Raw genomic sequence first — 22,313 nt, 5'->3', positions numbered from 1 at the left:
GCTAAGTCACTCAGTCATGTCTGACTCCTTGCAACCCTAGGGACTAGCCCTCCAGTCTCCTCTATCCGTGGGACTCTCCAGGCAATTCCTCCTCCAGGGAATGCGTCAGTAGCACGTGCGCCCCACACATCTTAAGAAACCAGGTCACTGGGAGTGAAAAGGGGTAGAGTTCGTGTGCTGGGAACTGCCAAGAATCACAGCCAGCCTTGCTTTGTAGCAGTCCATAGTGAGCAGCCTTTATTGGCATGAGGGCGTCAGACCTGTGAAGATCATCTCTCAAGTGTGTCCAAGTGGAGACAGGATTAAGAATCACGTCCAAGAAGATCATAGATCTTAACCTCACCTGAGCAAGAGCATATCACAGCCACATCGAGCAGAGATGGTGGCCTTTCCTAGGTTTAATCCTTAACTAAATTAAATCTTCCCCCTTCTGACTTCTCCGTAGTCTAGCCTTCACTCTACTAGACCTGTCTTCTTCCTGCAGAGATGAGTGGCCTGTTTGACAGATGTTCTTTCCACTTCAAAAATTTATTCAATGGAAAGTTCACTCCAGAAACCTGGGGGACTTGACATTTAGGCCAGTCCTGAGATGCACAGTGATCTCGCCTGCTGGATTTATGACAAGTATTTTTCCCTGGCAGAGACCCTGGCAGCAGCTGGGGTCTACATTGCCCCAGCCATCTTTCTTTTGGGCCTTCTCTTGCTGCTCTGCAGGAAGGCTGTATCTGGCCACTTCTGTGAATCCTGCCCTGTCTCAAGCACTCAGGAACTGGTGGTTTGGGCCCATCAGGAGATAAGGGGATGCCTAATGCCTAAGCCTCCAAGGACATTAGCAACAGCCCATATGTGCAGGAGGATAAAGGTAAGGACACTGAAGAACAGACTCTTGAAGAGCAAGACAGCTGAGTTCTAAGCGTGGACAGATCAAGCAAGGGGCTCAGTTCACCAGCTTCTCTGCCAGGTGTGACTTGGACACAAGCTGTGTCACTCAGAGCTCCTAGCAGAGAGCTGACTCCTCCTGTGTATTTTGGCCCTCCTGTGAGACATCTGCAAAGCACCATTTAGATGGGGAGCCAGGCCACAGTCCATTCCTAAGGAACTGGTACCTGCTGAACCAGGAGCTCAGGGGCAAGATCCTGGGAAGACCAGGTCTCCTTAGAGGAGAGGAGCTCAGCTGAACAAAGCCTGGAGGCCATAGTCTAGAGACCAGAGGCCCCCAGGGATCAGACCCAGAGCCATCCTGAGGGAGCGGTGCCATTCTGGTTTGGTGATCTTGCCATCTAAAGGCTTCCTGAGTGGGTTCCTGGTGCCTCTTGGCGCTAGCCCCTTTCCCTCTGCATCAGGGCTCGGTGAAGGGCATGGCTCCAGTAAGCTGAGGTATCTGGTGTGTGGGCAGCAGCTGGGAGCGTGTGGTGACGGCTTCAGATGAGGTTGTTCCTGAGACGCTGCTCCTGCTCCTGGGACAGCTCTGTGTTAGCTCGGTATGAGTCCCCTGTGGACCGAAGGACGACAGGTAAGTAGCTGACCTCACCAGAGTCCCATCCCCTCACTGACAACTTCACAAACACCAATACATCCTGTCTGGCTTGACCTTTCCATTGGGTTAGTCATGGGCACGGACAACGACCCGTTTTAGAGAAATAGATGCCGACAGGTGCCTAGCTGCAGGAACATGGGAAAGAAGGGGCTATCGCGTGGGAAGGGTTGTGCTGGTCACTCTCCTTGCCCCCTCCCCATATTCATTCTCTATCCTTTGTTCTCTCAGAGCCCTGGAGACTGGACCCCTAGAGACTGCCTCACCCTGGCTCCCTCCTCTTCTGGCTTCTGGTTGGTTTAGCTCAGTGGGAAGCAGCAAGACACTAGAGGATGGAAGGAGAGAGAGGCTGGGACATTTCCTACCCCGTCCTGCAGCAACGGTCTCCTGCGACTCCACCCCACCAGCTCCTCCTTCCTCCTCAGCACAAGTGTTCACCTGGCTCCAGGGCAGCCTTTGCCCGCTTAAGCCCAAAGTGATGGCAACATTTCAGTCTTCCTTATCCCTGGATATCTCAACATGCTCCTCTCCCTAGTCCTGCTCACACCTCTGGATAGCCCTCTCATTAAATAACCTCATACTTGCACCTGAGTGCGCCCTCTGTTTCCTGCAAGGATCCTGGAGGGGTCAGAGCTGCACTGTTTCCTTCCTTCCTCGCTCCCCTGGACCCTGTGCAGCCTGCCACCAGTGTTATGGAGCCTCTGCCTCCACGCTAGCAGCCTTAGGTCTCTGGGCTCCAACTCCTAATTCCTCTCCTGTTCCTGTCTTGCTTGATGGCAGCAGAATCTATTCCAGTCACACAGCTTTCAAATCCTTACTCCTCACTGTCTTCATCCACTGCCAGAGTTATCTTCTGAAAACATAAATCTGACCTTCTTGCCTCCTTGACTGAAATTTGTTACTGGTTTCCAGAAGTCTACAGGATAAAGTCCATTCTCTTAGCAGCAACCATCATAACCCTCCCTGCAAAGAACACTAGTGGACTTGGGCACATAGCCCTATTTTACAATAGAGAAGTCTTCTGCGTGGAAATGTCTTCACTTTCTTGAAGCTGGAAGGTGGTGGAACTGGATTTGGTGCCCAGTGAAACCTTCTGAGGCCAAATGCTACGCTCTTTTCTCCTGATCTTCCCCTCTGACTTCAGTCTCCCCTCTGAAATCAGCACGAATGTCCTTTCCTCTGGGGAACCTTGGGCTTCCCAGGTGGAGCTAGTGGTAAAGAACCTGCTAGCCAGTGCAGGAGACATAGAGAGATGTGGGTTTGATCCCTGGGTTGGGAAGATCCCCCAGAGGAGGAAATGGCAACTCATTCCAGTATTCTTCCCTGGAGAATCCTATGGACAGAGGAGCCTGGCAGGTTATTGTCCGCAGGCTTATAAAAGTCAGACATGACTGAAACAACTTAGCACTGGGGAATCTTGACTGGCCCCCAGGCTGCTATTCAGAAAGCACTCTGCTTGCTCAGCCTTAGTTCACAGTGGTGTGGGGTGCTCAGTAGGACTGGGGTATCCATCTGCATGTTTGCTTACCCTACCTGACACTCAGCTCTGCATTTTACTCCTGTTTAATTTCCCAGAGCCTGGCACAGTGTTCAACACAGAGATAGGTCTTAACCCATGTTTGTTGACTAAATGAATGAGTCTGCTCCTCCCCCTATGTGCAAAGTGAGGGTGTGAATGCACACACCCCACAGCAAATGCAAGCATTTAAAGGTTGAAGACAGAGGAACTGCTACCTTTCTTTACGGGCAACCACCTCCTTACTCTGGGGTGTATCTGCCCTCACTGGATCACTGCATCTTTGTCTGAAACTATCAGTTCTGCAAGCGTGCAGAGCCCTATTCTCCATGTAAGCAGGGATCACAGCTGGAAGTAGCAGCACAGATCTAGGGGACTTTCGTATTTGCCTGTGAGGCAGCCAGCCTGGGATGGAGACAACTAAGATCCTACGAAAGGAAAGGGAATAGTAATAGACTGGCAAAGGGAAATCCTGACTCGGCTTGAAGTATCAGGACAGATTCCAGAACAGATGGGAGACTGCATTTTCAATCTGAACAACCTTTAGGATAAAGAGGGTCGTGGAAGTAGTTAGTGGGTGAGGTGGGTGAAGTCTGTTCTGGAAATCTACCTTCTATGAAGCTATCAAACGACATCCGTCTCTGTTCCATCCCCAGCCTTGTACATGCACACTCTACTTGCACGCAGGGATGCTGAGGGTCTTCCCGCACCCCAGGCTCGCGTGGGGCTGGCCGCATAGTGGCCCGCAGGTACCTGTGTGGCAGTTGTGCAGCCAGACCCGTTGCCCGTCGTACTTGCAGCGGCACCGCAGCATGTTGTTTGAGAAATCTGACTCTGCCACCTCGAACTTGGGGTTCACGACCACCTGGAGTGAGAGAAGCATTGGCTGGAAACAGGCAATTTGGCTTCTGTGATAACCTTTACATTTCATGCAGTCTTGGCAAAGTGTGTTGGTATTCCTCATTAATCCTTACAATCACCCCAGGAAGTAGGCATTAATATCCTTTTTTTTTTTACAGATGGGGACTGAGTTTTGACTTGCCTGTTGTTCCTTGACTCAGGACTCAAACCTCGGTCCTGGATCCTGATTTTTTTCCCCTACAGTGTAGCCCCTTCAAGTGCCAGACATGTCAGAGATCCTATTTATGAAGCTCTTCTTTCGTTTGACCTCAGAGAGCTTTCAGAACATCTGGAAGAAATGGAGGAGCCCCCTTACCTGGAAGATATAATCCCCAGGGCCCACGTCTGTGATATCCACCCATTGGCAATCAATGTCATGTCGGTAGGTGTCCCAGCAGCCAACGGTCACTCCCTGTTCCCCAAAGTTGGCACACGCATAGCGCCTTTGCATTCCTGTAAGGGAGGGTACTGATGGTGACTGAGGCTCTCAATAGGTGCTTGGGACAAAGTACCTGTTAGGTCTTTCACATCCTTCAACATTTAATCCTCATACCAGCCTTGCCAATTAACTGCAGTCAGACTAGGGACCTGAGCTTCCTAAAGATCCTGCCTATCAGAGCCAGGTGTCCTACTAACCACGAATTCAGCACTGTACCAAAGTCCATCTGTGACAGAGATCATTTATTTGGATGCTCTAGTGAAAATTCCTGTTGGCCTAGGGAATGTGATTGGAAGATTTCAGCCCTCTATGCTAATTCACTTGTCCATCCAACCTGGTGTTTCACCATGCCCTTTCTAAGGGCTACGATTTGTGGGTATGCAAATAGGAATCAAACAAGCCATGTCCTCAAAGGATCAGTGGAAGTGAAACAGGTCAGCAACTATTTTCCGAAAAAAAAAAAGAGTTAAGTATTTTAAAAGTGGTACACAGTACACTGGGCTTCCCAGGTGGCTCAGTGGTAAAGAATCTGCCTTCCAATACAGTAGATGTGAGTTTGATTCCTGGCTGGAGAAGATCCCCTGGAGAAGGAACAGCAACCCACTTCAGTATTCTTGCCTGGGAAATCCTATGGACAGAGGAGGCTGGTGGGCTACAGTCCATGGAAATAGTCTGACCCGACTTCATGACTAAACAATAATATACAATCTGCTGGGAATGCAGAGGAAGTAGAGCAGGTAACAAATTCATCTTCCTTTGTTTTTCGGCTGTGCAACACAGCTTGCAGGATCTTAGTTCTCCAGCCAGGGACTGAACCCAGGAATGAAAGCAGAGTCCTAACCACTGCACAGCTAGAGCACACTGCACGGAATTCCCAGAAATCTGTCTTTTTGAATCGCCTCAAGTGCTGACTGTTGCCAAGCCCCAGTCTCCAGATGCCTAAGGCTGTTGAGCAGGACAGAGGGGTCCTGGCCCCAAAGGGGCCAGGGGAATATAGGAAACCACATACCTGTGGGGCAATTTGTGTCCTCTAGGCAGAAGCTGGCCTTGTGCCCCTCGGCCACCTTGGAGCCGTTGAGAGTGAGGAGGTCGTAATGGGTGAAGACCTCAATGCTGTGGTAGTGCCTGCGGGAGAGGCAGGGCTGTCAGCCCGGCAGCAGCAGGAGAGGAGCCGGCAGGGAGGACGGAGGCACCAGGCCCCATCATTACCCAGAGAGGAGCATTATAATAGCAGGGCAGTGCCCTTCTCCCTCCCAGACCCAAGATTAGTATGACCCTGCTTTCCCGGCACTCCTGCCAGGCAGCCAGACACGGCTGCCCCCATCCTGCAGGGTCTCAGCCAGGTGCGGAGGGGTCAGAGCTCCAGGAGATGCTGCCTGATGACAAGGCCAGAGCCCTGCGGGTGGAAGGAAGGGACACAACCAGAGACTAGCCCAGGAGCGGAGCTGCGGAGCCTGGAGGGACACTAGTGCTGCTCCCTGCCAGCCTGGGCCCAGGTGGCTACCGTTGTGGCAGTCCAGTTCTAATGACAACTCCATCCATGCTACAGGGAAAGATGCTTATTATCTCAGCGAAGTCGAGTCCCAGAGTCACTGCCCACTCCTCTCAGCTTTCCCCACCCACGGCTACGTGAAGAAAAACAAAACAAAACACCCTTTTCCATTCTGCCTTTGTTGTAGACAACGTCTCTCCTTCTGTCTGGGCTGGAAGCTGCTGATAGGAAAGAATGCTCATTGTCCCCTTCCAGCGCCAGCAGCGCTTCCTTGCTCGTCCTTGGGGGCCTGGCTTTGCTGCTGCAGAAATCAACCAGCTTTATCTGCAGAGCTAGGATCCTGGACGGGATGGCTATTTTGGGTCTCCAGGTTTCTAGGCGTCCCCATTTCACCTGGCTGTTAAAGACAAGGCTTAAGGCCCCCAGAGAAATATCCTTCTAACAGAGACCAGCTCTGCTGGTGAGGACCACTCCATAGGATACCGCAGGGGAGGTGAATCCATGGGTATGTCCAGGGAAGGTGAGAGAGCAATGGAAAGGCCAGGTGATGCTCGGGATTCCTCACTGCCTCCCGGAGGCGGGGCTGGCAGCATGTCTAGGAAGGAAGGCTCTTTCCCTGAGCTCACACCCACCCCTCCCAGGAAGGATCAGACTGGTTGGGTCCCTGCACCCTGGTTTTGGCCCCCTAAGGGCTGAGGCCCGAGCAGGCGCTCACCTGTGGCACTGGTGCCAAATCCAGCTGTGGCGCCCCATCTTGGGACGGAAGTCGGCCCGGCCCAGGTTGTGGATCTGTGAGGAGAAGCGCAGCAGACGCCGGTGTCCGTAGGGCCAGTCCATGCGGTCAGCGGACTGAGACAGGCAGTTCTCTTCATGGGCGCAGTACAGCAGGCTGAGCGGGCGGTCCTCCAGGTAGGCGGTCTCCTGCACCAGCTGGGCGTTCATCACGAGGTCTGGGGCACCTGGGCACCGTGGAGACACCAAGGTGAGGGAGGTAGCCAGTTTTGCTCTCCAGCCCAGGGGACAGGCTTGCCTCCAGATTGAGTGCTTTTGGAGGAACCAGGAGAGTAGGGCGGTTTAGGAGTCAGAAGATTTCCCTGGTGACTCAGACAGTAAAGTATCGTCTGCAATGCAGAAGATCTGGGTTTGATCCCTGGGTAGATCCCCTGGAGAAGGGAATGGCAATCTATGATGGTACTCTTGCCTGGGAAATTTCACAGACAGAGAAGCCTGGTGGGCTACAGTCCATGGGGTCACGAAGAGTTGGGTACAACTGAAGCGACCTAGCATGCAGCACGCATTAGGAGTCAGGAGATGTGAGTTCTCCTAACAGGAGAGATCTATCACCTTAAGCTGGGAGGCTGCTAGCGTCACAGTGGAGCTTGCTGACTTCGTAGCTAGACTACCTGGGTTCCTGTCTTGGCTTAATTTCTGTCTGCACCACTAAGGGGAATGGCTTATCCTTTCGTCTATCATTTTCCTCATGTGTAAGATGCAAATAATGAATAAAATGAGTGTGATAGTACCTGTAACGTGCTGAGATCATGGTGTGGCCCGTGGCAAGCATGCAGTGGCATAAGCTAGCATTGCTCTTGTAGAGTATACCTTTGCCTATAAGCCTGGCTCATATAACCTCTCAGAAGCTCTGCTGATGCCAGGCTTGTCACCTCAGCTCTTTCTCTGAGCCTTAGTTCTTGCAACGTGAGAGGGAGAGGGCTGGAGATTGCACGAGTTCATCTCTGAACCTGCTCCTGGGCTCTGCTGTTCTGGACCATTCTGCTACATTGTCTGAGACCGTACTTCCTCCAGGGCTCCTCTTCTACCCTGATGGGCACCGTGGGTGTTCACCCCGGGACACTGCATGCCCGGGTGCGTGGCGTCCTCTTCTACCCTGATGGGCACCGTGGGTGTTCACCCCAGGACACTGCGTGCCCGAGTGCATGGCGTCCACCATGCTGGAGCCTGCTTCTCCACAGGCTGCTCAGTGCCTCTGTGGTTCCCTTCCTGCCACAGGGGCTCTTAGCCTCCTCGGAGCCACTGTGCCATCACTGTGGTCCCTTGTGTGCCAGGGCAGAGATGTGGAGATCCACAGCTTTTGCCTTGTAACATCGAGAGAGAAAACTGCCAATTCTCAATGCTCGTTCATGCAAAAACTGGGTTACAGTTTAGACTTGGGGCAGAGCCATCGCTGACAATGGTGAGACGGGAACACGGGTTTATTTTCAGTGAATGGGCATCAGGGTGGGAGCTGGTTTGCTGGATGATGTCTCTACTATCACTAAATGCTCTTGGAATGCCGAGGTATATTTTGGAGACGGACAAGGGTATGCCCACGGGCACACCCTAGAATTTCTGAGGGAAAGGAGTTCTTTCAGAGAGAAGAAGAGACAATAAAGGCAAGAAAGAAATGAGAAAAATCACAGAGGAGAAATGGGGACGACCACAGGGATGGTGGGTTGGCTGCTTGTGCTCAGTCATTGTGAAGTATCAAATGAATTCAGGAGGAAAGCTGCCCCTCCATCGAGGGCCACAGGGTCCCAGGAGGGGAGGGAGTAGGGAGCCGGCCCCCAGTATGCCGGGCACTGTGGCTGGAGGCCCACTCAGAAACCCCATCACCCTGCAGGGGAGGATATGCTATAAAGGCTGGTGCTCTTCCAATGGGCGCTGATCAGAGTGAAAGCCCTAAGCTTGCTGACGGAGCTGAAGGATATCTTGGCATTGCAGCCTGGCTTGGAAGAAGGTCATGTGGCCACTTGGGTTGGTGGCAGCCTGCAGCCTCTGGACTGGATATAGTTCTTGGCCCAGACCTGGTTGGCATATGTCAAACAAAGGCTGCTACCATAAGAATCTGGGGGTGTGGGGTAGATGGATGCCTCAAAACAGTCTTGACCTACAGTAAAGCCTTTTGGGTAAATCCCACAGCTCACTGTAAGGCCCACGTGTCCTCACATTTCTATGCCCTCTACAACAGCGTTCAAACTCTTTTCTTACTACAAACTACAGTAAGAAATATATTAATATTTTCTGTTGGGATGTGCATGCGTGCTTAGTCGCTCAGTTGTATCTGACTCTTTGAAACCGCTGGCTGTAGGCCACCAGGCTCCTCTGTCCATGGGATTTCCCAGGCAAAAATACTGGAGCGAGTTGCCGTGCCCTTCTCTAGGAAGAAAGACCCTTGCTGGATCTTCCTGGCCCAGGGGCTGGACTCAAGTCTCCCACATCTACTGTACTGGCAGGTGGATTCTTTACCACTGAGCTACCTGGGAAGCCCTATGTTGTGACACACAGACATAATATCAAGAGAAAACTACCATCCTTACTAAATGCAACATGTTGCTGCTGTTGTTTTCAAACTACTGGTCGTGACACAAACACTGGAAAACTCCGTTGTGTATCCTCACATTGTCAGGTACTGTCTTAATTCTTACATTAACTCCATGAGCGGGGTGGAGCTTGTTTCCCCACGTGGCAGGTGACCTGGCCACACGTGGCAATGACGGAGCTGGTGCTCCACATCCAGCCCTCCCTCCACTCCCAACCCTGGGGCCTGGGAGCTGGAACCAGCTCTCAGGGCCCTCCCTGAGGATGGGAGTTGCAGGCTTGGCAACCCAGAGGAGCCACGTCCACCCATCCCACTGGCCCCTCCCGTTACTCACTGTCTGTGCAGGAGACTCCGGCCGAGAAGCGCCCCACTCCGTGGGAGCAGTGCACTGGCCCATGCCTCTGACACTGCTGCAGGGCCAGCTCTGCACCTGAGCAACGCACCCCGCTCATGACCACTTCTGTGGCTCCCGGCGTCCCCTGCCAGTACCAGGTGTCCTAAGGAAACAGCCAGCATCCCCCAGTCAGGGCTGAGACATGCTCTTAGATTCACCTGACTCCATCTGAGGCTTGGACCCCGGCCAACCGCCCTCACCCAGCTGTGCCCAGCCTCGGCCTGACAATCTTTAGTGATGCCACTTTGGACCCCTCTGGTATTAGACACGCCCTCCATGTATGAGGGCAAAATCCACTGCTGTGGCTTCCACCACTGGCCTTGTTCCCATCACACTCCCGACTGCAGCCCTCAGCTGTTTGAAGACGATGGTCCTGGTCCCTTCCTGTCCACTCAGACCTGTCCCATTTCCCTTGCTGTTCTTCACCCAGCCCTACATGGCCGGTTGTGCTCAGGGTCGAGCCCAGATCTCCAGGGTGAAGGGTGCCCAGTACTGCCAGGCAGGTCCCTGAGGGTGAAGCTGAAGCAGTTTCCCCATAGCAGCCTTGCCCCAGGCCTCTTGATTTCGTTTCCTTGATATGTTGTGAACCTATCCACCTGTCTCCCCCAGGACTGCCACTAGCCCCGTCCAAGCCAGCAACATTCTCAGCTGGGCACCTGCAATAGTGTGTTCCTCTGTATTCACAGTAATCCCCACCCCAACAGTTTGCCAAATAGCAAGGAAGAAATCTTAAAAAAAAAAAAAAAATCTGCCTTGTGGGCTTTGAATGGTCTTGCTCCTGCCTCCTCCTCTACCCTCGCACTTCACACCGATCGATCACTCTAGAAGCCGCACTCCACCCAATTTCCTCCACCAAGTCAAGTGTCCTCTGGCCACAAGGTCTTCACATGGGCTGTTTACTCCTCCCCCACCTCATCTGGCTTACATCTGCTCATCTCTCCTGCAGATACAGCTGTGTGCCTGTTGTGTGAACATTTTAGGAAAAACCGCCTCCCTCCCGTGACCGTGGTGATGGACTGCTCCATGAGGCAGGAACTGTGTCTGGTTCACCACAGTCGCCAGCACCCAGCATTCCTTGGCGCATAGTTCCACTCATAACTAATTGCTGAATGAATGAATGAAGGGTCAGCAGCTTTAGCATGGCAGAGACCTACCTTGATGGCATGGCTGGCAAAGCCCAGGCCAAGCTGTCGACAGGCCACCATGGCTTCGCTGAGGCCCCAGTGGTCGCTGCACACGGCCCCCCAGCGCTGGACGCCGTTCACCTCCACCTGCACCTCCACCACCCCCTCCTCGGGGCTGCGCCCACCAGCCAAGCGCACCTGCAATGGTCAGGGGTGTGTGAGGAGCAGGGCCAGTTTAGGAGGGGAGAGCGTGGGGCTGCTGGCTGGGAGACCTGTCCAGGCCAGCTCACCACGCAGCCCTGGGCACGACACGCCCCTTCTCTGGCTTGCTCTCCTCTGTAAAGTGAGGACATTTTATTGGATGGTCCCTAAAGTCCCTGCCGCTTGAGAAAGTTGACTCAGGGTGCCTGCACCCAGGCCTTGCCCTCCATCTACCTGAAATCCTGCCATTGATGATGACTCACCAGTTGCCAAGTGCTTTCATATCTATCGTCACATTCAGTGACCCTCCGGGACAGCTGACCCCATTTTACAGAAGAGAACAAAGTCAGAGATAAGAGAGACTTGCCCGCCCGCAATCCACGTCAGCATGATGCTTGAACTCTGACCACTGCCTGGTGCTGACACCCTGCGGCCCTCTGCCCATGGGCCGCTTCTCTCTCCTGAGCGGGCGGGCAGGCAAGCCCATCTGCCTGAAGAGTCAGTCCCCTTGAGCCTCTGCCATCTCTGAAGGCCAAAGCCGGGCCCTGAGGGGAAGCAGGCCAGGCCAGGGGAGACTCACAGGAGAGGGCGGCCAGGCTGGCTCCAGGCAGGCGCTGGGAACCAGAGCTCTAGCTGCCGGTCACAAACCCTCCCCACTGGCTGCATGCAGTGTCCGGGGCTATCTCAGGGCTACCCAGCCCCGGGCTCACCTGGTCCCGGAAGCCCATGTTAGGGACGTTGCATCTCACGGCAGCATCATTGTCGTGCTGGCAACCATTCTGGGACCCTTCCCGGGAAGGGCAATCACTGAGGGTCCGCTCATATCCCCTGCAGCGTACTTCACTCAGGTGGATGGGCCCCAGCGCTACAGCGGGGAGCGGGGAGAAAGGCCATGTGAGGCTCCATCTTGGCAGCCTCACCCCTACGGCAGCTGCCCTGGGCCCCAGCACCCTGGGACCAGCAGGGCATGGACCAGCGGCACACCCAGGCTCTCCCACCCCACCCCAGGCGTCCTCACTCACCCTGGCCCAGCTGGGCCCCAAAGAGGGCCTCCCGAGCAGAGCCGAAGCCGAGTTGGCGGCACACGACGCTGGCGGAGATGAGGTTCCACCCGTGGTCACAGACGGTGCCCCACTGGCGGTTCACGAGCACCTCCACCCGGCCCTCGCCCACCTGGGCCCCCGAGCGGAGGCGCACCTTCATTTCCTGCTGGGAGAACGCCTGGCTTTAGGGAGGGTGAGGAGGAGGCAGGCATAGGGGCTGCAGCCCCTCAATTCAGGCAGAGCCAAGGACTGGAGTTCTAGTCTCGTCTCTGACTCCTGCAGCTATTGCCTTGAATAAGTCGTTTCCCTCAGTCCTCTCCCCCTTCCTCAGTAACAGAGAACCACCACAATAGTAATAATAATAACAAATTCATAAATCATTATGTAATAACGGTAACAATAAATGTAATAACAAATTCCAGCCCCAACAAAAGAGCCTCAGGAGTTGGGGTTCCTGGGCTTCACAACCTGCCACCTAATCACTAGGCGAGCGCCTTCCTCTCATCCAGCCTCACTGCTGCTTTGTCCTTCGGGGCTGAACCTAGAGCAACGCTTCCCCAGCAGATCTGTGAAATGATTTTAGAGACCTGCGGGGACATGGTGTTAATGAAACGCACGGTGGGGAAGTCATTTCCGTTAAGTCTCTCCCATGCCTTCCTACACGGTGAGGAGACCCTCTCAGGTGGAGACGTCGGCCTGCAATGCCTCCCTAGCACTCGCTCTTTGCTTTTTATAACGAGGGCCAGGCTCGGGCTCAATACCTTCGGCTCTCAATGGGATGCAGCTACAGTGTAATTACAGTTTTTATGGTTACTTTCTATTCCTGGCCAGTGATGTCAGCTTTCCATTTATGGTAGGGTTATAAATGGGCCCTTTAAAATAAATCCCAAAGTTCAACCATTCTGGGACTTGCTCTCCTCCTGGTCTGAACCAATGTCCCCTTGATGGGAGGTTCGCCCCCCTCCTCCCCTGACTCTCCTGGAGAGTCCCCTCCCACCAGTCAGTCCCTCCCCACAGAGCAGGGTCCTGTGAGTAGGGCCTGGGCCTCGGGCCTGCGGGCAGGGCCGTGGGGACCCACCTCTGCCCTGGACTCCTTGCGCCCTGGCTTCGCCTTCGGAGGACGGAAGTGGGGCCCTGCCACACAGCTGACCACAGCATGCATGCCCCCCGGGCAGGCCGGCCGCAGCTTGCCCTGGGCTGGCGCCACCTGCACCTGGCAGTTGGCCATGTGGGGCTCTGTGCCCAGGCAGTTGACACGGTGGATCCAGAAGGAATTCTTCTTTGTTAGGCTCTTCAGTCTGGAAGACAAGTGAGACTGAGGGTGGAGAAGGGGTGCTCAGGACTCTGGGAGGCAAGGCACTGGGGAGGGGAGCGGGGCCTGGAGAAGGGAAGGGAGAGGAAGGCGGCCCTTCACGCCACCTCGTTTGCATCCTCCTGGGAGGGCACTACTCCTTACCTAGAGTTGGGGTCCTTCATCTTCGAATCCCAGACTTTCCTGGAGGGGAGCAAACAGGTGGGGAGTGGAGTGGGTGCAGAAGTCCCAGCCCTGTCACCCTGGCTCCTCAGAGCTGTGCTTGACTTTGCACTAGACTTCACAGTTGGTGCACTTGTTCACAAATCTTATTTCAATGCTGAGCTTCGCCACAGTCTGCTCCACAGAGGGAGCAGAGAGGGTGGCTGCTCCACAGATAAAGACCATCTCCACTTCACAGCGAGGGAAAGCAGGGCCCAGCAAGGTCCCTTGACTAAACCCAAAGTCGGGTCCTCTCTGAGCTGGGCTGTCTAGGGCAGGAAGCTCCATGCTTGCCATTTCCCCAGTCTCTTTGAAGGGCAGCCTTTAGGGAGCAATCCCATGATAAGGGGCCCAGGCAAAAGTCCTCTGGGGACAGGTGGAAGTTGAAGGCCTTTCTGCTGGGGGCTGTCCACCCAGAGATACTGAGGCTATAATCAGGGCTGCCTTCCTCATGGGTGGTAGGCAAGTCAGCCAGGCCCAGATGTGCAATTACCAGGCAGCAGGGGGTCAGGGACCCAGACCCCAGTCATGCCCAAGGATAGAGCCACGTGGCTGGTCTTGGAAATCAGGGTCAGCTAAGCCAGAGACAGAGTAGAATGACTGATTGGGGATGGGTAAGGGTGGATGATTCACGTCCTGTGGGAGAGTTATCCCCTGATGGGAAACATATGAAGCGCTCACTGATCAGAGCGGGTAGAACCCTCACTGCTAATCATTTACAGGCTGATGCAATCTTGTGACAGTTCTGTCACGTTTCTGACAGAATATTTTTAAGTCTCCTCTCCCAAATGCCTCCCCGCCCCATGCCTGGCTTACATGCAGCCCAATCAGAACCTGGCTTAGATTCGAGTCAAGGAAATTCTCTGGGTCAGAGAATTCCCTGCGGATTGGATGACTGAGGCCTGGATGCCCTACCAAGGACCTGAAGCCTGTTATCAGCAAAGCTCAGACCGGAACCCACACCATCTGTCCTTGTCCCGTATCTTTACTGCTGCTAAGTCACTTCAGTCGTGTCCGACTCTGTGCGACCCCGTAGACGGCAGCCCACCAGGCTCCCCCGTCCCTGGGAGTCTCCAGGCAAGAACACTGGAGTGGGTTGCCATTTCCTTCTCCAATGCATCAAAGTGAAAAGTGAAAGTGAAGTCGCTCAGTCGTGTCTGACTCTTCGCGACCCCATGAACTGCAGCCTATCAGGTTCCTCTGTCCATGGGATTTTCCAGGCAAGAGTACTGGAGCGGGGTGCCATTACTCAGGTCTAATTTTCTAATCAGGAACACAGTTTTACATTTATTTACATTTCATTTTGGGAGTAATCTGTGCTACAGCCAATTCTTTCTATCTGATTGGCAAGTACGATGTTTATTTTCTGACTTTTTCTAGGAGTTTCCCAGGGTCTGAAAACTCATCTTTACTCTTAATTATTGAGAGATCTATAACCCCAGAAATCCAGGGACATTCCTTGGTTGGGCCTCTTTCCCTCCCAATCCCAACACCCACTGAATGTCCTCCTATAGACACCGCTCCTGCCACTCTCCCTGCGGTCTGCAAGGTCCCAAACATGCACACAGACACAAACACACACATGCATACATGCATGTGCACACACACATGTACACACATGTGCACACATACACACAGGCGCACACGCGCACGTGCATGTGTGCACACACACTCAGCCACTGCCCCACAACCCCGCCTCCTGCACAGCCCTCCTGCCTGTAGTGGTGCCTTCCTACCTGTAGTAGTGGCTGTCGACAGGTGCCTCGCTGGGGAAGCCCAGCATGCCACACACCACCCTGCTGTTGTTCCTGGTCCAGCCCTGGTCACACACCTGCCGCCAGTGGCCCTCGTACTTCACCTCCACGGCTCCCTCGGTCACCGGGCTCTGCCGCTTGGTGCTGGCCAGGATGGGCTTGAGCCGCACCTCCTCCAGCCGCCGGTCCTGCGGAATGTGTAGTCTCCATGGGCCCCAGGAGTCCTGCCTCTGCTGAGCCTGCTGCAGGTCTTCACATGGGAAAGCTGGGGCTCGGAGCACTTAGAGATCATGCCACCCAGTACCCTCATTGGACCGGCTGGAAACGGAGGCTCAGAGATGGGGAGGCAGGGGCTGAGGGCCACACAGTGAGTATGAGACAGAAGCTCGGTTTGTTTAGGTCCTTTCCTGAACCCCAGAGAGGACCAAGCAGATCCACACCCTCCCTGGGCTCAGGATGGGAGCCTCTGGAGTTTGGGAGGCTTCCATCGGGCACAGGGGGACCTTCTTCATGGCACCCTGGGGAGGGTGGAGGAGGGACACCGACTGGCTGCTTGAGACCACAGCAGGATCCTTTGGCCCTTGAGCCCCGACCCTGGCCCTGAATGACTTAGACCAGTGCGGAGCTGCCTGCCATGGCCGCCCCAGTCAGTGGGCCTGGACCAGCTGTCCTCAAGCTGAGTCTGCCCAGCAGCAGAGGGTAAGAGTCAGAGACCTGCCCTGCCTGCCCCTGTTGTTTGGCTTGAGCTGTTTTTAGCTCCGGTTTGTTTGTGCCCGGAAGACACAGCAATTGTGGCCGGGCCTTGTGGGTGAGGCAACCCCCTACCCTCTCATGGGGAGCAGCTTCAGTGATTCCCGGCAGGCCCAGCCTCGAGTCCCTGCCCATCTGCCTCAGGCTGGGGCCCTGTCCGTGCACCTGCTCCAAGCCACAAGCAGGTGTCGGGGCCCCCAGGGCACTTCCCAGCCCGCCCCCTGCTCCCTTTCCTCTCCCTCCTCCTCCCGGCTCATCACCTGGAGGCCCTCCATTCCCTGACCACCCCCTCAGCTCAGGCAAGGGACCGAACAGCCTCCTCACCTGGGGCCCAAGGGCATTGGAGACCCTCTCAGAAACGTAGCCACGCTGGCGCTGGGGTTGGCATACCACCCCGACGTCCTCTGAGTGAGTGCAGTCACTGACACCCCAGCCGTTAGAACTGCACTGGTCCAGGGAGCTCTCTGTGCCCGCACAGTGCACATTGTCCAGCCAGATAGGTCCTGTGGGGGGAGGATGAGTGATGCTTGGGGACAGGCACAGAGAGGTAAGTCATGGTCTCTGCCTCCTGGATAGGACCCCACTTTCCTGTCCCAAAATCTGAGTGGGAAATGGGGGTGGGAGAAAGAAGTTGGTTCTCCTGGGAGCTTGGTGTCTACAACCCTGCCTACTGCCTCCTCTCAGAATCAGATCCCAACGGATCTGCTTTCGGAAAATGCCAGGTAGGTCTAGCAATTAGGTCTATCTGTTCCCTCATTCATCCGTCTAGTCATTCACTCATCAGCACTTGCTGAGCACCTGTTGTGTGTGGTAGGCTTCTTTGGTGGCTCAGCAGTAAAGAATCTGCTTGTAATGCAAGCGACGCAGGAGACGTGGGTTCCATCCCTGGGTCGGGAAAATCCCCTGGAGGAGGGCATAGCAACCCACTCCAGTATTCCTACCTGGAGAATCCCCATGGATAGAGGAGCCTGGGGGGCTACAGTCCATAGGGTCATGAACAGTCGGACGTGACTGAAATGACTGCACACACTTTATCATGAGTCTACCACGTGGTAAGTGCTCAATAAACATGACTGAAATGAGTGCAGGCACACATGCCTTGTATGTAATTGCTATGTTCAAAGAACTCAGAGTTGAGTGGTGGTGATGGTGGCAATGGTGATGGCCTCATCGCAAATGAGAATGCAAGGTAGGGCAGGTCATTTGAGCTGGGTATTAAAGGATAAGTGGGGGTCTCATCTGTTTTGTTGGAGTCTCAAGGAGCCCACCCCCGAGAGAAGCCCATTGCCATCCCCCTGTCATTCTGCAGGGCAGCACCAGTTACTCACCCTCCCCTGAGCCATACTTGGCGCTGTGGGCCCAGGTCAAGGCACCCTCAAAGCCTAGCTGGCGGCAGGCCACCGTGGCCTCCTGCAGCGCAAAGTCGTCATCACACACGGTGCCCCACTGACCCTGGTGCAGCACCTCCAGGCGGCCCTCCTCTGGCCTGCTGCCGGGACCCACCAGCCGTAGCTTCATGGTGCCGAGTGATTGTGACCTGCTGGGAGGAGCCTGGCCCAGCAGCAGGAGCAATGGGAGCAGGGGGAGGGCGGCTGGGAGGAACCACATTGTGGTGACTTCAAGGGCAGCTGGAGTCACGGCACCTGGGGAACAAGGAAACATGATAATGATCACCACCTCTGACCTCAGGCCGCTTCTGCTGGCAGAGACAAAGGATGGCCTGGGCCCTTCCAAATGTGTGTGTGTGTGTGTGTGTGTGTGTGTGTGTGTGTGTGTGTGTGTGTGTGTGGTGGCACAGATTGAGTCTGGGCTCTGAGATTAGTCCATCTGGCTCAAACCCAGTATTCCTTAGCTGTAAGTTTAGTTTTCCTGAATCTCAGTCTCCTCATCTGTAAGGTGAGGGTAGTAATCCTTACCTCCCAGTGTTGCTGTGAGTGTTGAATAAAACACTGATAAAGGGCTTATCATGAGCCTACCACATGGCAAGTGCTCAATAAAGAGCTGTTTTTGATGTAGTCTCCTATGGAGGGAGGGGCTTCCCAGATGGCACTGGTGGTAAAGCATCCGTCTGCCACTGCAGGAGATGCAAAAGATGTGGGTTCAGTTCCTGGGCTGGGAAGATCCCCTGGAGAGAGGAATGGCTTCTTGCCTGGAGAATCCCATAGACAGAGGAGCCTGGCAGGCTTCAGTCTATGGGGCCACAAAGACTTGGACACAATTGAGCAACTAAGCATATGCATGTAGAAAGGGGGGTCCTTAAGGGCTAGACTATGCAAGCTGGAGGAGGTATAGGATGTTTGGTTCAACCTCCTGACTCCAGAAATAAGGAATTAGGACCTAGAGAGTTTAAGAGACTTGCCCAAACCACACAGCAAGCTCCACCTCTAGGAGGTGCATGATTTGTACATTGAGTCAACAAACATTTTTGGAATATTTGCTTCAGGCCAATGATCAGGCCAGGTGCTGGGACAAAGAAGTAAACATGTCAAACACTACTCTCTGCCCTCCTGAAGCTCAGAGATGAGGAGTCAGGGAAGGCTTTCAGAGAAGGGACATTTAAGCAGGGCCTTGTCAGATGAACAAGAGTTCTCCTCAATGGGAAAGGGGAAAGAATAGGGAAGAAAGAGGGAAAGAGGTGAGTTTGTGCAAGAGCAGGGAGTGCCCTTTCTTAATCCTGTACTGCAGTATCAGCGACTTGGAGGGGACCAAGGTGGAGGGACAGGCTGGGGCCAGAAGATCAAGGGCTGTGTGCACCATGTGGAGTGTCTGCCCTTCATCCAGTAGGAAGTGAGGGGTCATGGGAGTATTTGAGGCAGTGACCAGACATGGGAGAGGGCCCCCATGTTCAGGAGGCTATCATCAGATGTTCTTTGGGTCCCCATAGGGGACAAGTTGGGGGCTGGTCCTCCCCCTCCTCATATGTTAGCAGCCTTGGTCCTAGTTGCAAGGTTGGGAGGAGCACAGAGAACAGTTATGCCCAGCTGCAGCTGTCAGAGTGTCTGCAGCCACCGGTGTTGAAGCTCCTGCATGGCCAGCTCTATTGCTGATGGGCAGCCAAGGCCGGCCCAGAGGAGCGGATGGACAAATTTGGGTCCTTGGCTGCTTCTTTAGTGCTTGAGTCTTAAAGGGGCTCTTTCTGGGGAGAATCCCCCTTCTTCCACGGCCACTGCTCTTCTTGGAGGGGGATTTCATAGCTGGGAATTCTCAGTAGGGAGGGTCTTAGGGGGCCTCCTGCCCCCTCCTTCCCCACAAGCTAGTTTCTGGCTGAGAATCAGTCCTTATTCCCTCCTGCACCCAGCCCCATCTCCTTTAGCCACCAAGCCTCCTGCTTTGAACAGGCCAGTGTTGGGGGCAGTAGGTACCTAGAAGTGCACAAAAGAGCTCAAGAATGAAGCTCCACGGGAACGGGGACCTTGTGTTGCACCCCCAGGGCCCAGGATAGTGCCAAGTAGTAGCTGGCACCCTGTAAGTATCTGCAGATTTGAGGATGCAAGGCAGCAGAGCACAGTGCTTAGGCAGGCAGACTGGGGGTGAGGCACCTGTGTTCACATCCCACCTCCACCGGCTGGTTTCTGGGTGGTCTTGGGCAAATTATTTAGTTTCTCAATGCCACAACTTCCCCCTCTGTAAAATGGGGATAGGATTCTTGTGAAGATCAAATGCATGAGTACATGAGTAACTAACTCAATGGTTAGTTAGCTATTATTAACAGCTATATTATAGAACCCTTGTCTAGGTTGGTCCCAGCCCCTCCCTGGACAAAGGACTGGAGGGGGTGGCCCCAGCTCCACATCGAGTCCCCAGTACCGATACCCTTCTTTTCCGTACTTCTTCCGACACAGGCTTAAGCGCCTTTTTCTTCACTCAGGAGCCGGTGGAGGGTCCCCATCGGCTGTCACCACAGGCAGAGTTCTCTCCGCTGCCTGGGATGCCCCACTCCCTCTTCCGTGCACCCCTAAGGAGGAGGTGGCCAGCTAGGGACTGAGCCAAACCAAAAGCGCCATGGGAGAATTGGGCTCCAGGCCCTCCAGCTGTTAGGTCCCAGAGGTCACACTGGGTCTGGCCTAAAAGATGACCCTGCTCCCCGACAGCAGGAGTCAGGATGCTCCTCATTTTGCCACCAAATCATGTGACGTGAATCAGAGGCTTTCTTCTCTGAGATGCAGGTGCAGCTCCTCTAAAATGACAGGGGGGCACTGGACATGTGGGCCAGGGCTGGGCTGGGCAGGCCTGTTGTGTGACTGACATCCCTAGAGTACTGGAGGCCGCATGAAAGGCTGTGGGCAGCCCTGGGCCAACAGGCTCCCTCCCCTCCAAGGAGCCTCTGTGGGGACAAGGGAGGGCTTCTGCTGAAGGACCCTGGGTGCTAGAGCAGCTCCCTTCCAGGAAAGCCCTCCAGGAGGTGGATGGGCAGTAGCAAGAACTGAGTCAAAAAAGGGAGAGCCCAGCCTTCCTGCCCACTGCAGTTGCCTCTGCAGCGTCTGCTCACATCACACTTGTCTACTCACGTTCCCCAAAGCACATCCTCCAGTCGCTCTCATTGTTCCTTCTCCTTGGAGTACCCTTTCCCTCTAGCTCAGATTGTTTAATTCCTATACATCTTTCCATACCCGGTTCAAAGGCTACCCCTCCATTAAGTGCCCCCCACCCTGCCCAGACCCGAAAACTTCCTAGCACTTTGTGTCTTTGCTTCCTGTCCCCACAACCCAGAGGAGTGTCTCCCCACAGCTGTTCCCCAGCGCTGAGCACAGAGAAGAGGACGAGGCTGAGAAGCCTCTTTAGAGAAGGAAGCAGCCTCCAAAGTGGCAGTGCTTTTCCCAAGTGAAGGAGAGAGAGGGTCAGAAGAAGGAAGGCTGAGAAGGAGAGGAGGTTAATAATAAGCTATCATGATTATTATACATTAAAAAATATTTACTGAACACATCTCCACTTGACAGATGAGAAGATGAGACCCTGGGAAGCTGAGTAACTTGCCCAGGCAGGATTCAAACCCAGGCATCACAGTTCCAGAGCTGGACTCTCAGAGAAGGATGAACATGGAAGGAGGCGGGAGAGGGAAAGGAGGCAGGGAGATGAATGAAATTCCACCCTGCTGCTTGTTGATTTATGACCCAGCGGTGGTGTGAGGGCACTGGGCTGGTTGCCAGTGCTGAGTGCAACCAAGTGACAGTTCCAGGATCCTGCCAGCTTGAAAGAGACAGGCACCTGAACCAGGTGCTGCCAGGGGCCCCTGGCGCCTGGCTTTACCTGACCCTGCTAGGGGGACTCAAAGTGCCCAAGGATATTGAGGAGAGAGCACTGGGGTGGTATCCTGGTGGGAACCAGCCTTGGGAATCACTAGAAGCTGCTTCTCTAGCTCTGTGGGGAGGGGGTGAGGCCCCCCCCCCACCCCACCAGCCCTGATATCCTCCCTGGGACCACTGGCTGTGGCGGTCTGACACAGTGCAGACGAATGTCCACGTGTTCAGGCATAGCGCCTGTGAATTTGAAGCCCTTTGCCTACCTTTCACCTCTCCCTTCCAATTTCCAGCCCTGGGCAAACCCCTGGGCCACCCCAGCACACTCAGTTTTGGTCTGTTTCCTCCCAGAGTCCAGCTCCACTCTGCCTCTGTGTCCCCTAAGTCACAGGAGAGACATCTGAGCCCACCTGCCCCTTCTCCTGCCCCGCCCCCAAACCGGGGAGAGAAGGCCAGAGAAATGGTTGGACTACACGCAGCGTGTCCACAAACAAGACACGCAAGCACCCGAGGCCGCAATGCACCACCCAGGGAGGGCCTTGGGCCAAGCTGCCCTACTTGGACACTTCCACTGGCAACAGGTTGGTGAGCAACTAGGGGGCTAGGCTCACTGTCCAGGGGAGCCCCGTCCCTCCCATTCCCAGCTTTCAGGAACCCTCAGAGACTTGCAGACCCCCCAGAGAGACAGAAGTCAGGCAGACAGGACAGCTAGAGTCAGACCTGGCCAGGCACCAGGCAGGGGCTCACCGGCTGGAGCGCGAAGTTGCGGGGTTGGGACCTGGACTCCGCGGCCAAGCAACGCTAACCGGCCTCCTGGGTGCCCGGGGGCCCTTTTATCCGGCTGCGGCCCGCGGCGCCCCCACCCCGCCCGCCGCGGAGGAGGCCCGCAGGCCCCGCCCCCGGGCGGACCTGGGCTCGGCAGGAGCCCCGCCCGGCGGTCGGCCCCTCCGAGGGCTCGGCGAACCCCCACCCCGGACGCGATCCAGGGCGGCCCAGCGCCCGCTGGCCTGGGAAAGCTCGGGGTCGCGAAAGTTGAGGGGGTCGAGGGGCAGCTGTTTTCCATGCAGGGAACTGGCACGCTGCAGCAGGAGAGATTG

At 54.9% G+C, this 22,313-nt stretch overlaps 1 protein-coding gene across 2 annotated transcripts; it reads right to left on the bottom strand.

The window, feature by feature from the left end:
• LOXL4 (lysyl oxidase like 4) lies at positions 207-22,073 on the bottom strand. Of its 2 annotated transcripts, none has more exons than XM_018041702.1 (15): positions 21,937-22,073; positions 17,308-17,622; positions 16,304-16,482; positions 15,212-15,417; positions 13,419-13,457; positions 13,041-13,260; positions 11,942-12,125; positions 11,630-11,784; positions 10,749-10,916; positions 9,535-9,697; positions 6,597-6,840; positions 5,399-5,514; positions 4,267-4,403; positions 3,804-3,915; positions 207-1,492 (listed from the first exon to the last, which is right to left on the bottom strand). In XM_018041702.1, exons 2-15 carry the CDS (start codon positions 17,585-17,587, stop codon positions 1,422-1,424), a joined length of 2,274 nt encoding a protein of 757 aa, XP_017897191.1. In that variant the 5' UTR covers positions 17,588-17,622; positions 21,937-22,073; the 3' UTR covers positions 207-1,421. The 2 variants fall into 2 exon arrangements, with proteins under 2 accessions (XP_017897191.1, XP_017897190.1); XM_018041701.1 differs by having other exon boundaries at positions 21,964-22,073.

The sequence above is a fragment of the Capra hircus genome, chromosome 26 (assembly GCF_001704415.2).
Source record: "Capra hircus breed San Clemente chromosome 26, ASM170441v1, whole genome shotgun sequence".
Lineage (NCBI taxonomy): Eukaryota > Metazoa > Chordata > Mammalia > Artiodactyla > Bovidae > Capra > Capra hircus.
Note: the sequence above shows the minus strand (reverse complement) of the source record. Positions and strands in the feature narration are given on the sequence as shown.

Coding starts and splice junctions, on each gene's coding strand:
- LOXL4 (XM_018041702.1), bottom strand. CDS start 17,587: ATGTGGTTCCTCCCAGCCGCCCTCCCCCTGCTCCCATTGCTCCTGCTG. Junction 13,458..15,211: donor GTCGACAGCCACTACTACAG/GTAGGAAGGCAC, acceptor GCTCCCCTCCAG/GAAAGTCTGGGATTCGAAGA. Junction 4,404..5,398: donor GGACACAAATTGCCCCACAG/GTATGTGGTTTC, acceptor CCTCCCTTACAG/GAATGCAAAGGCGCTATGCG.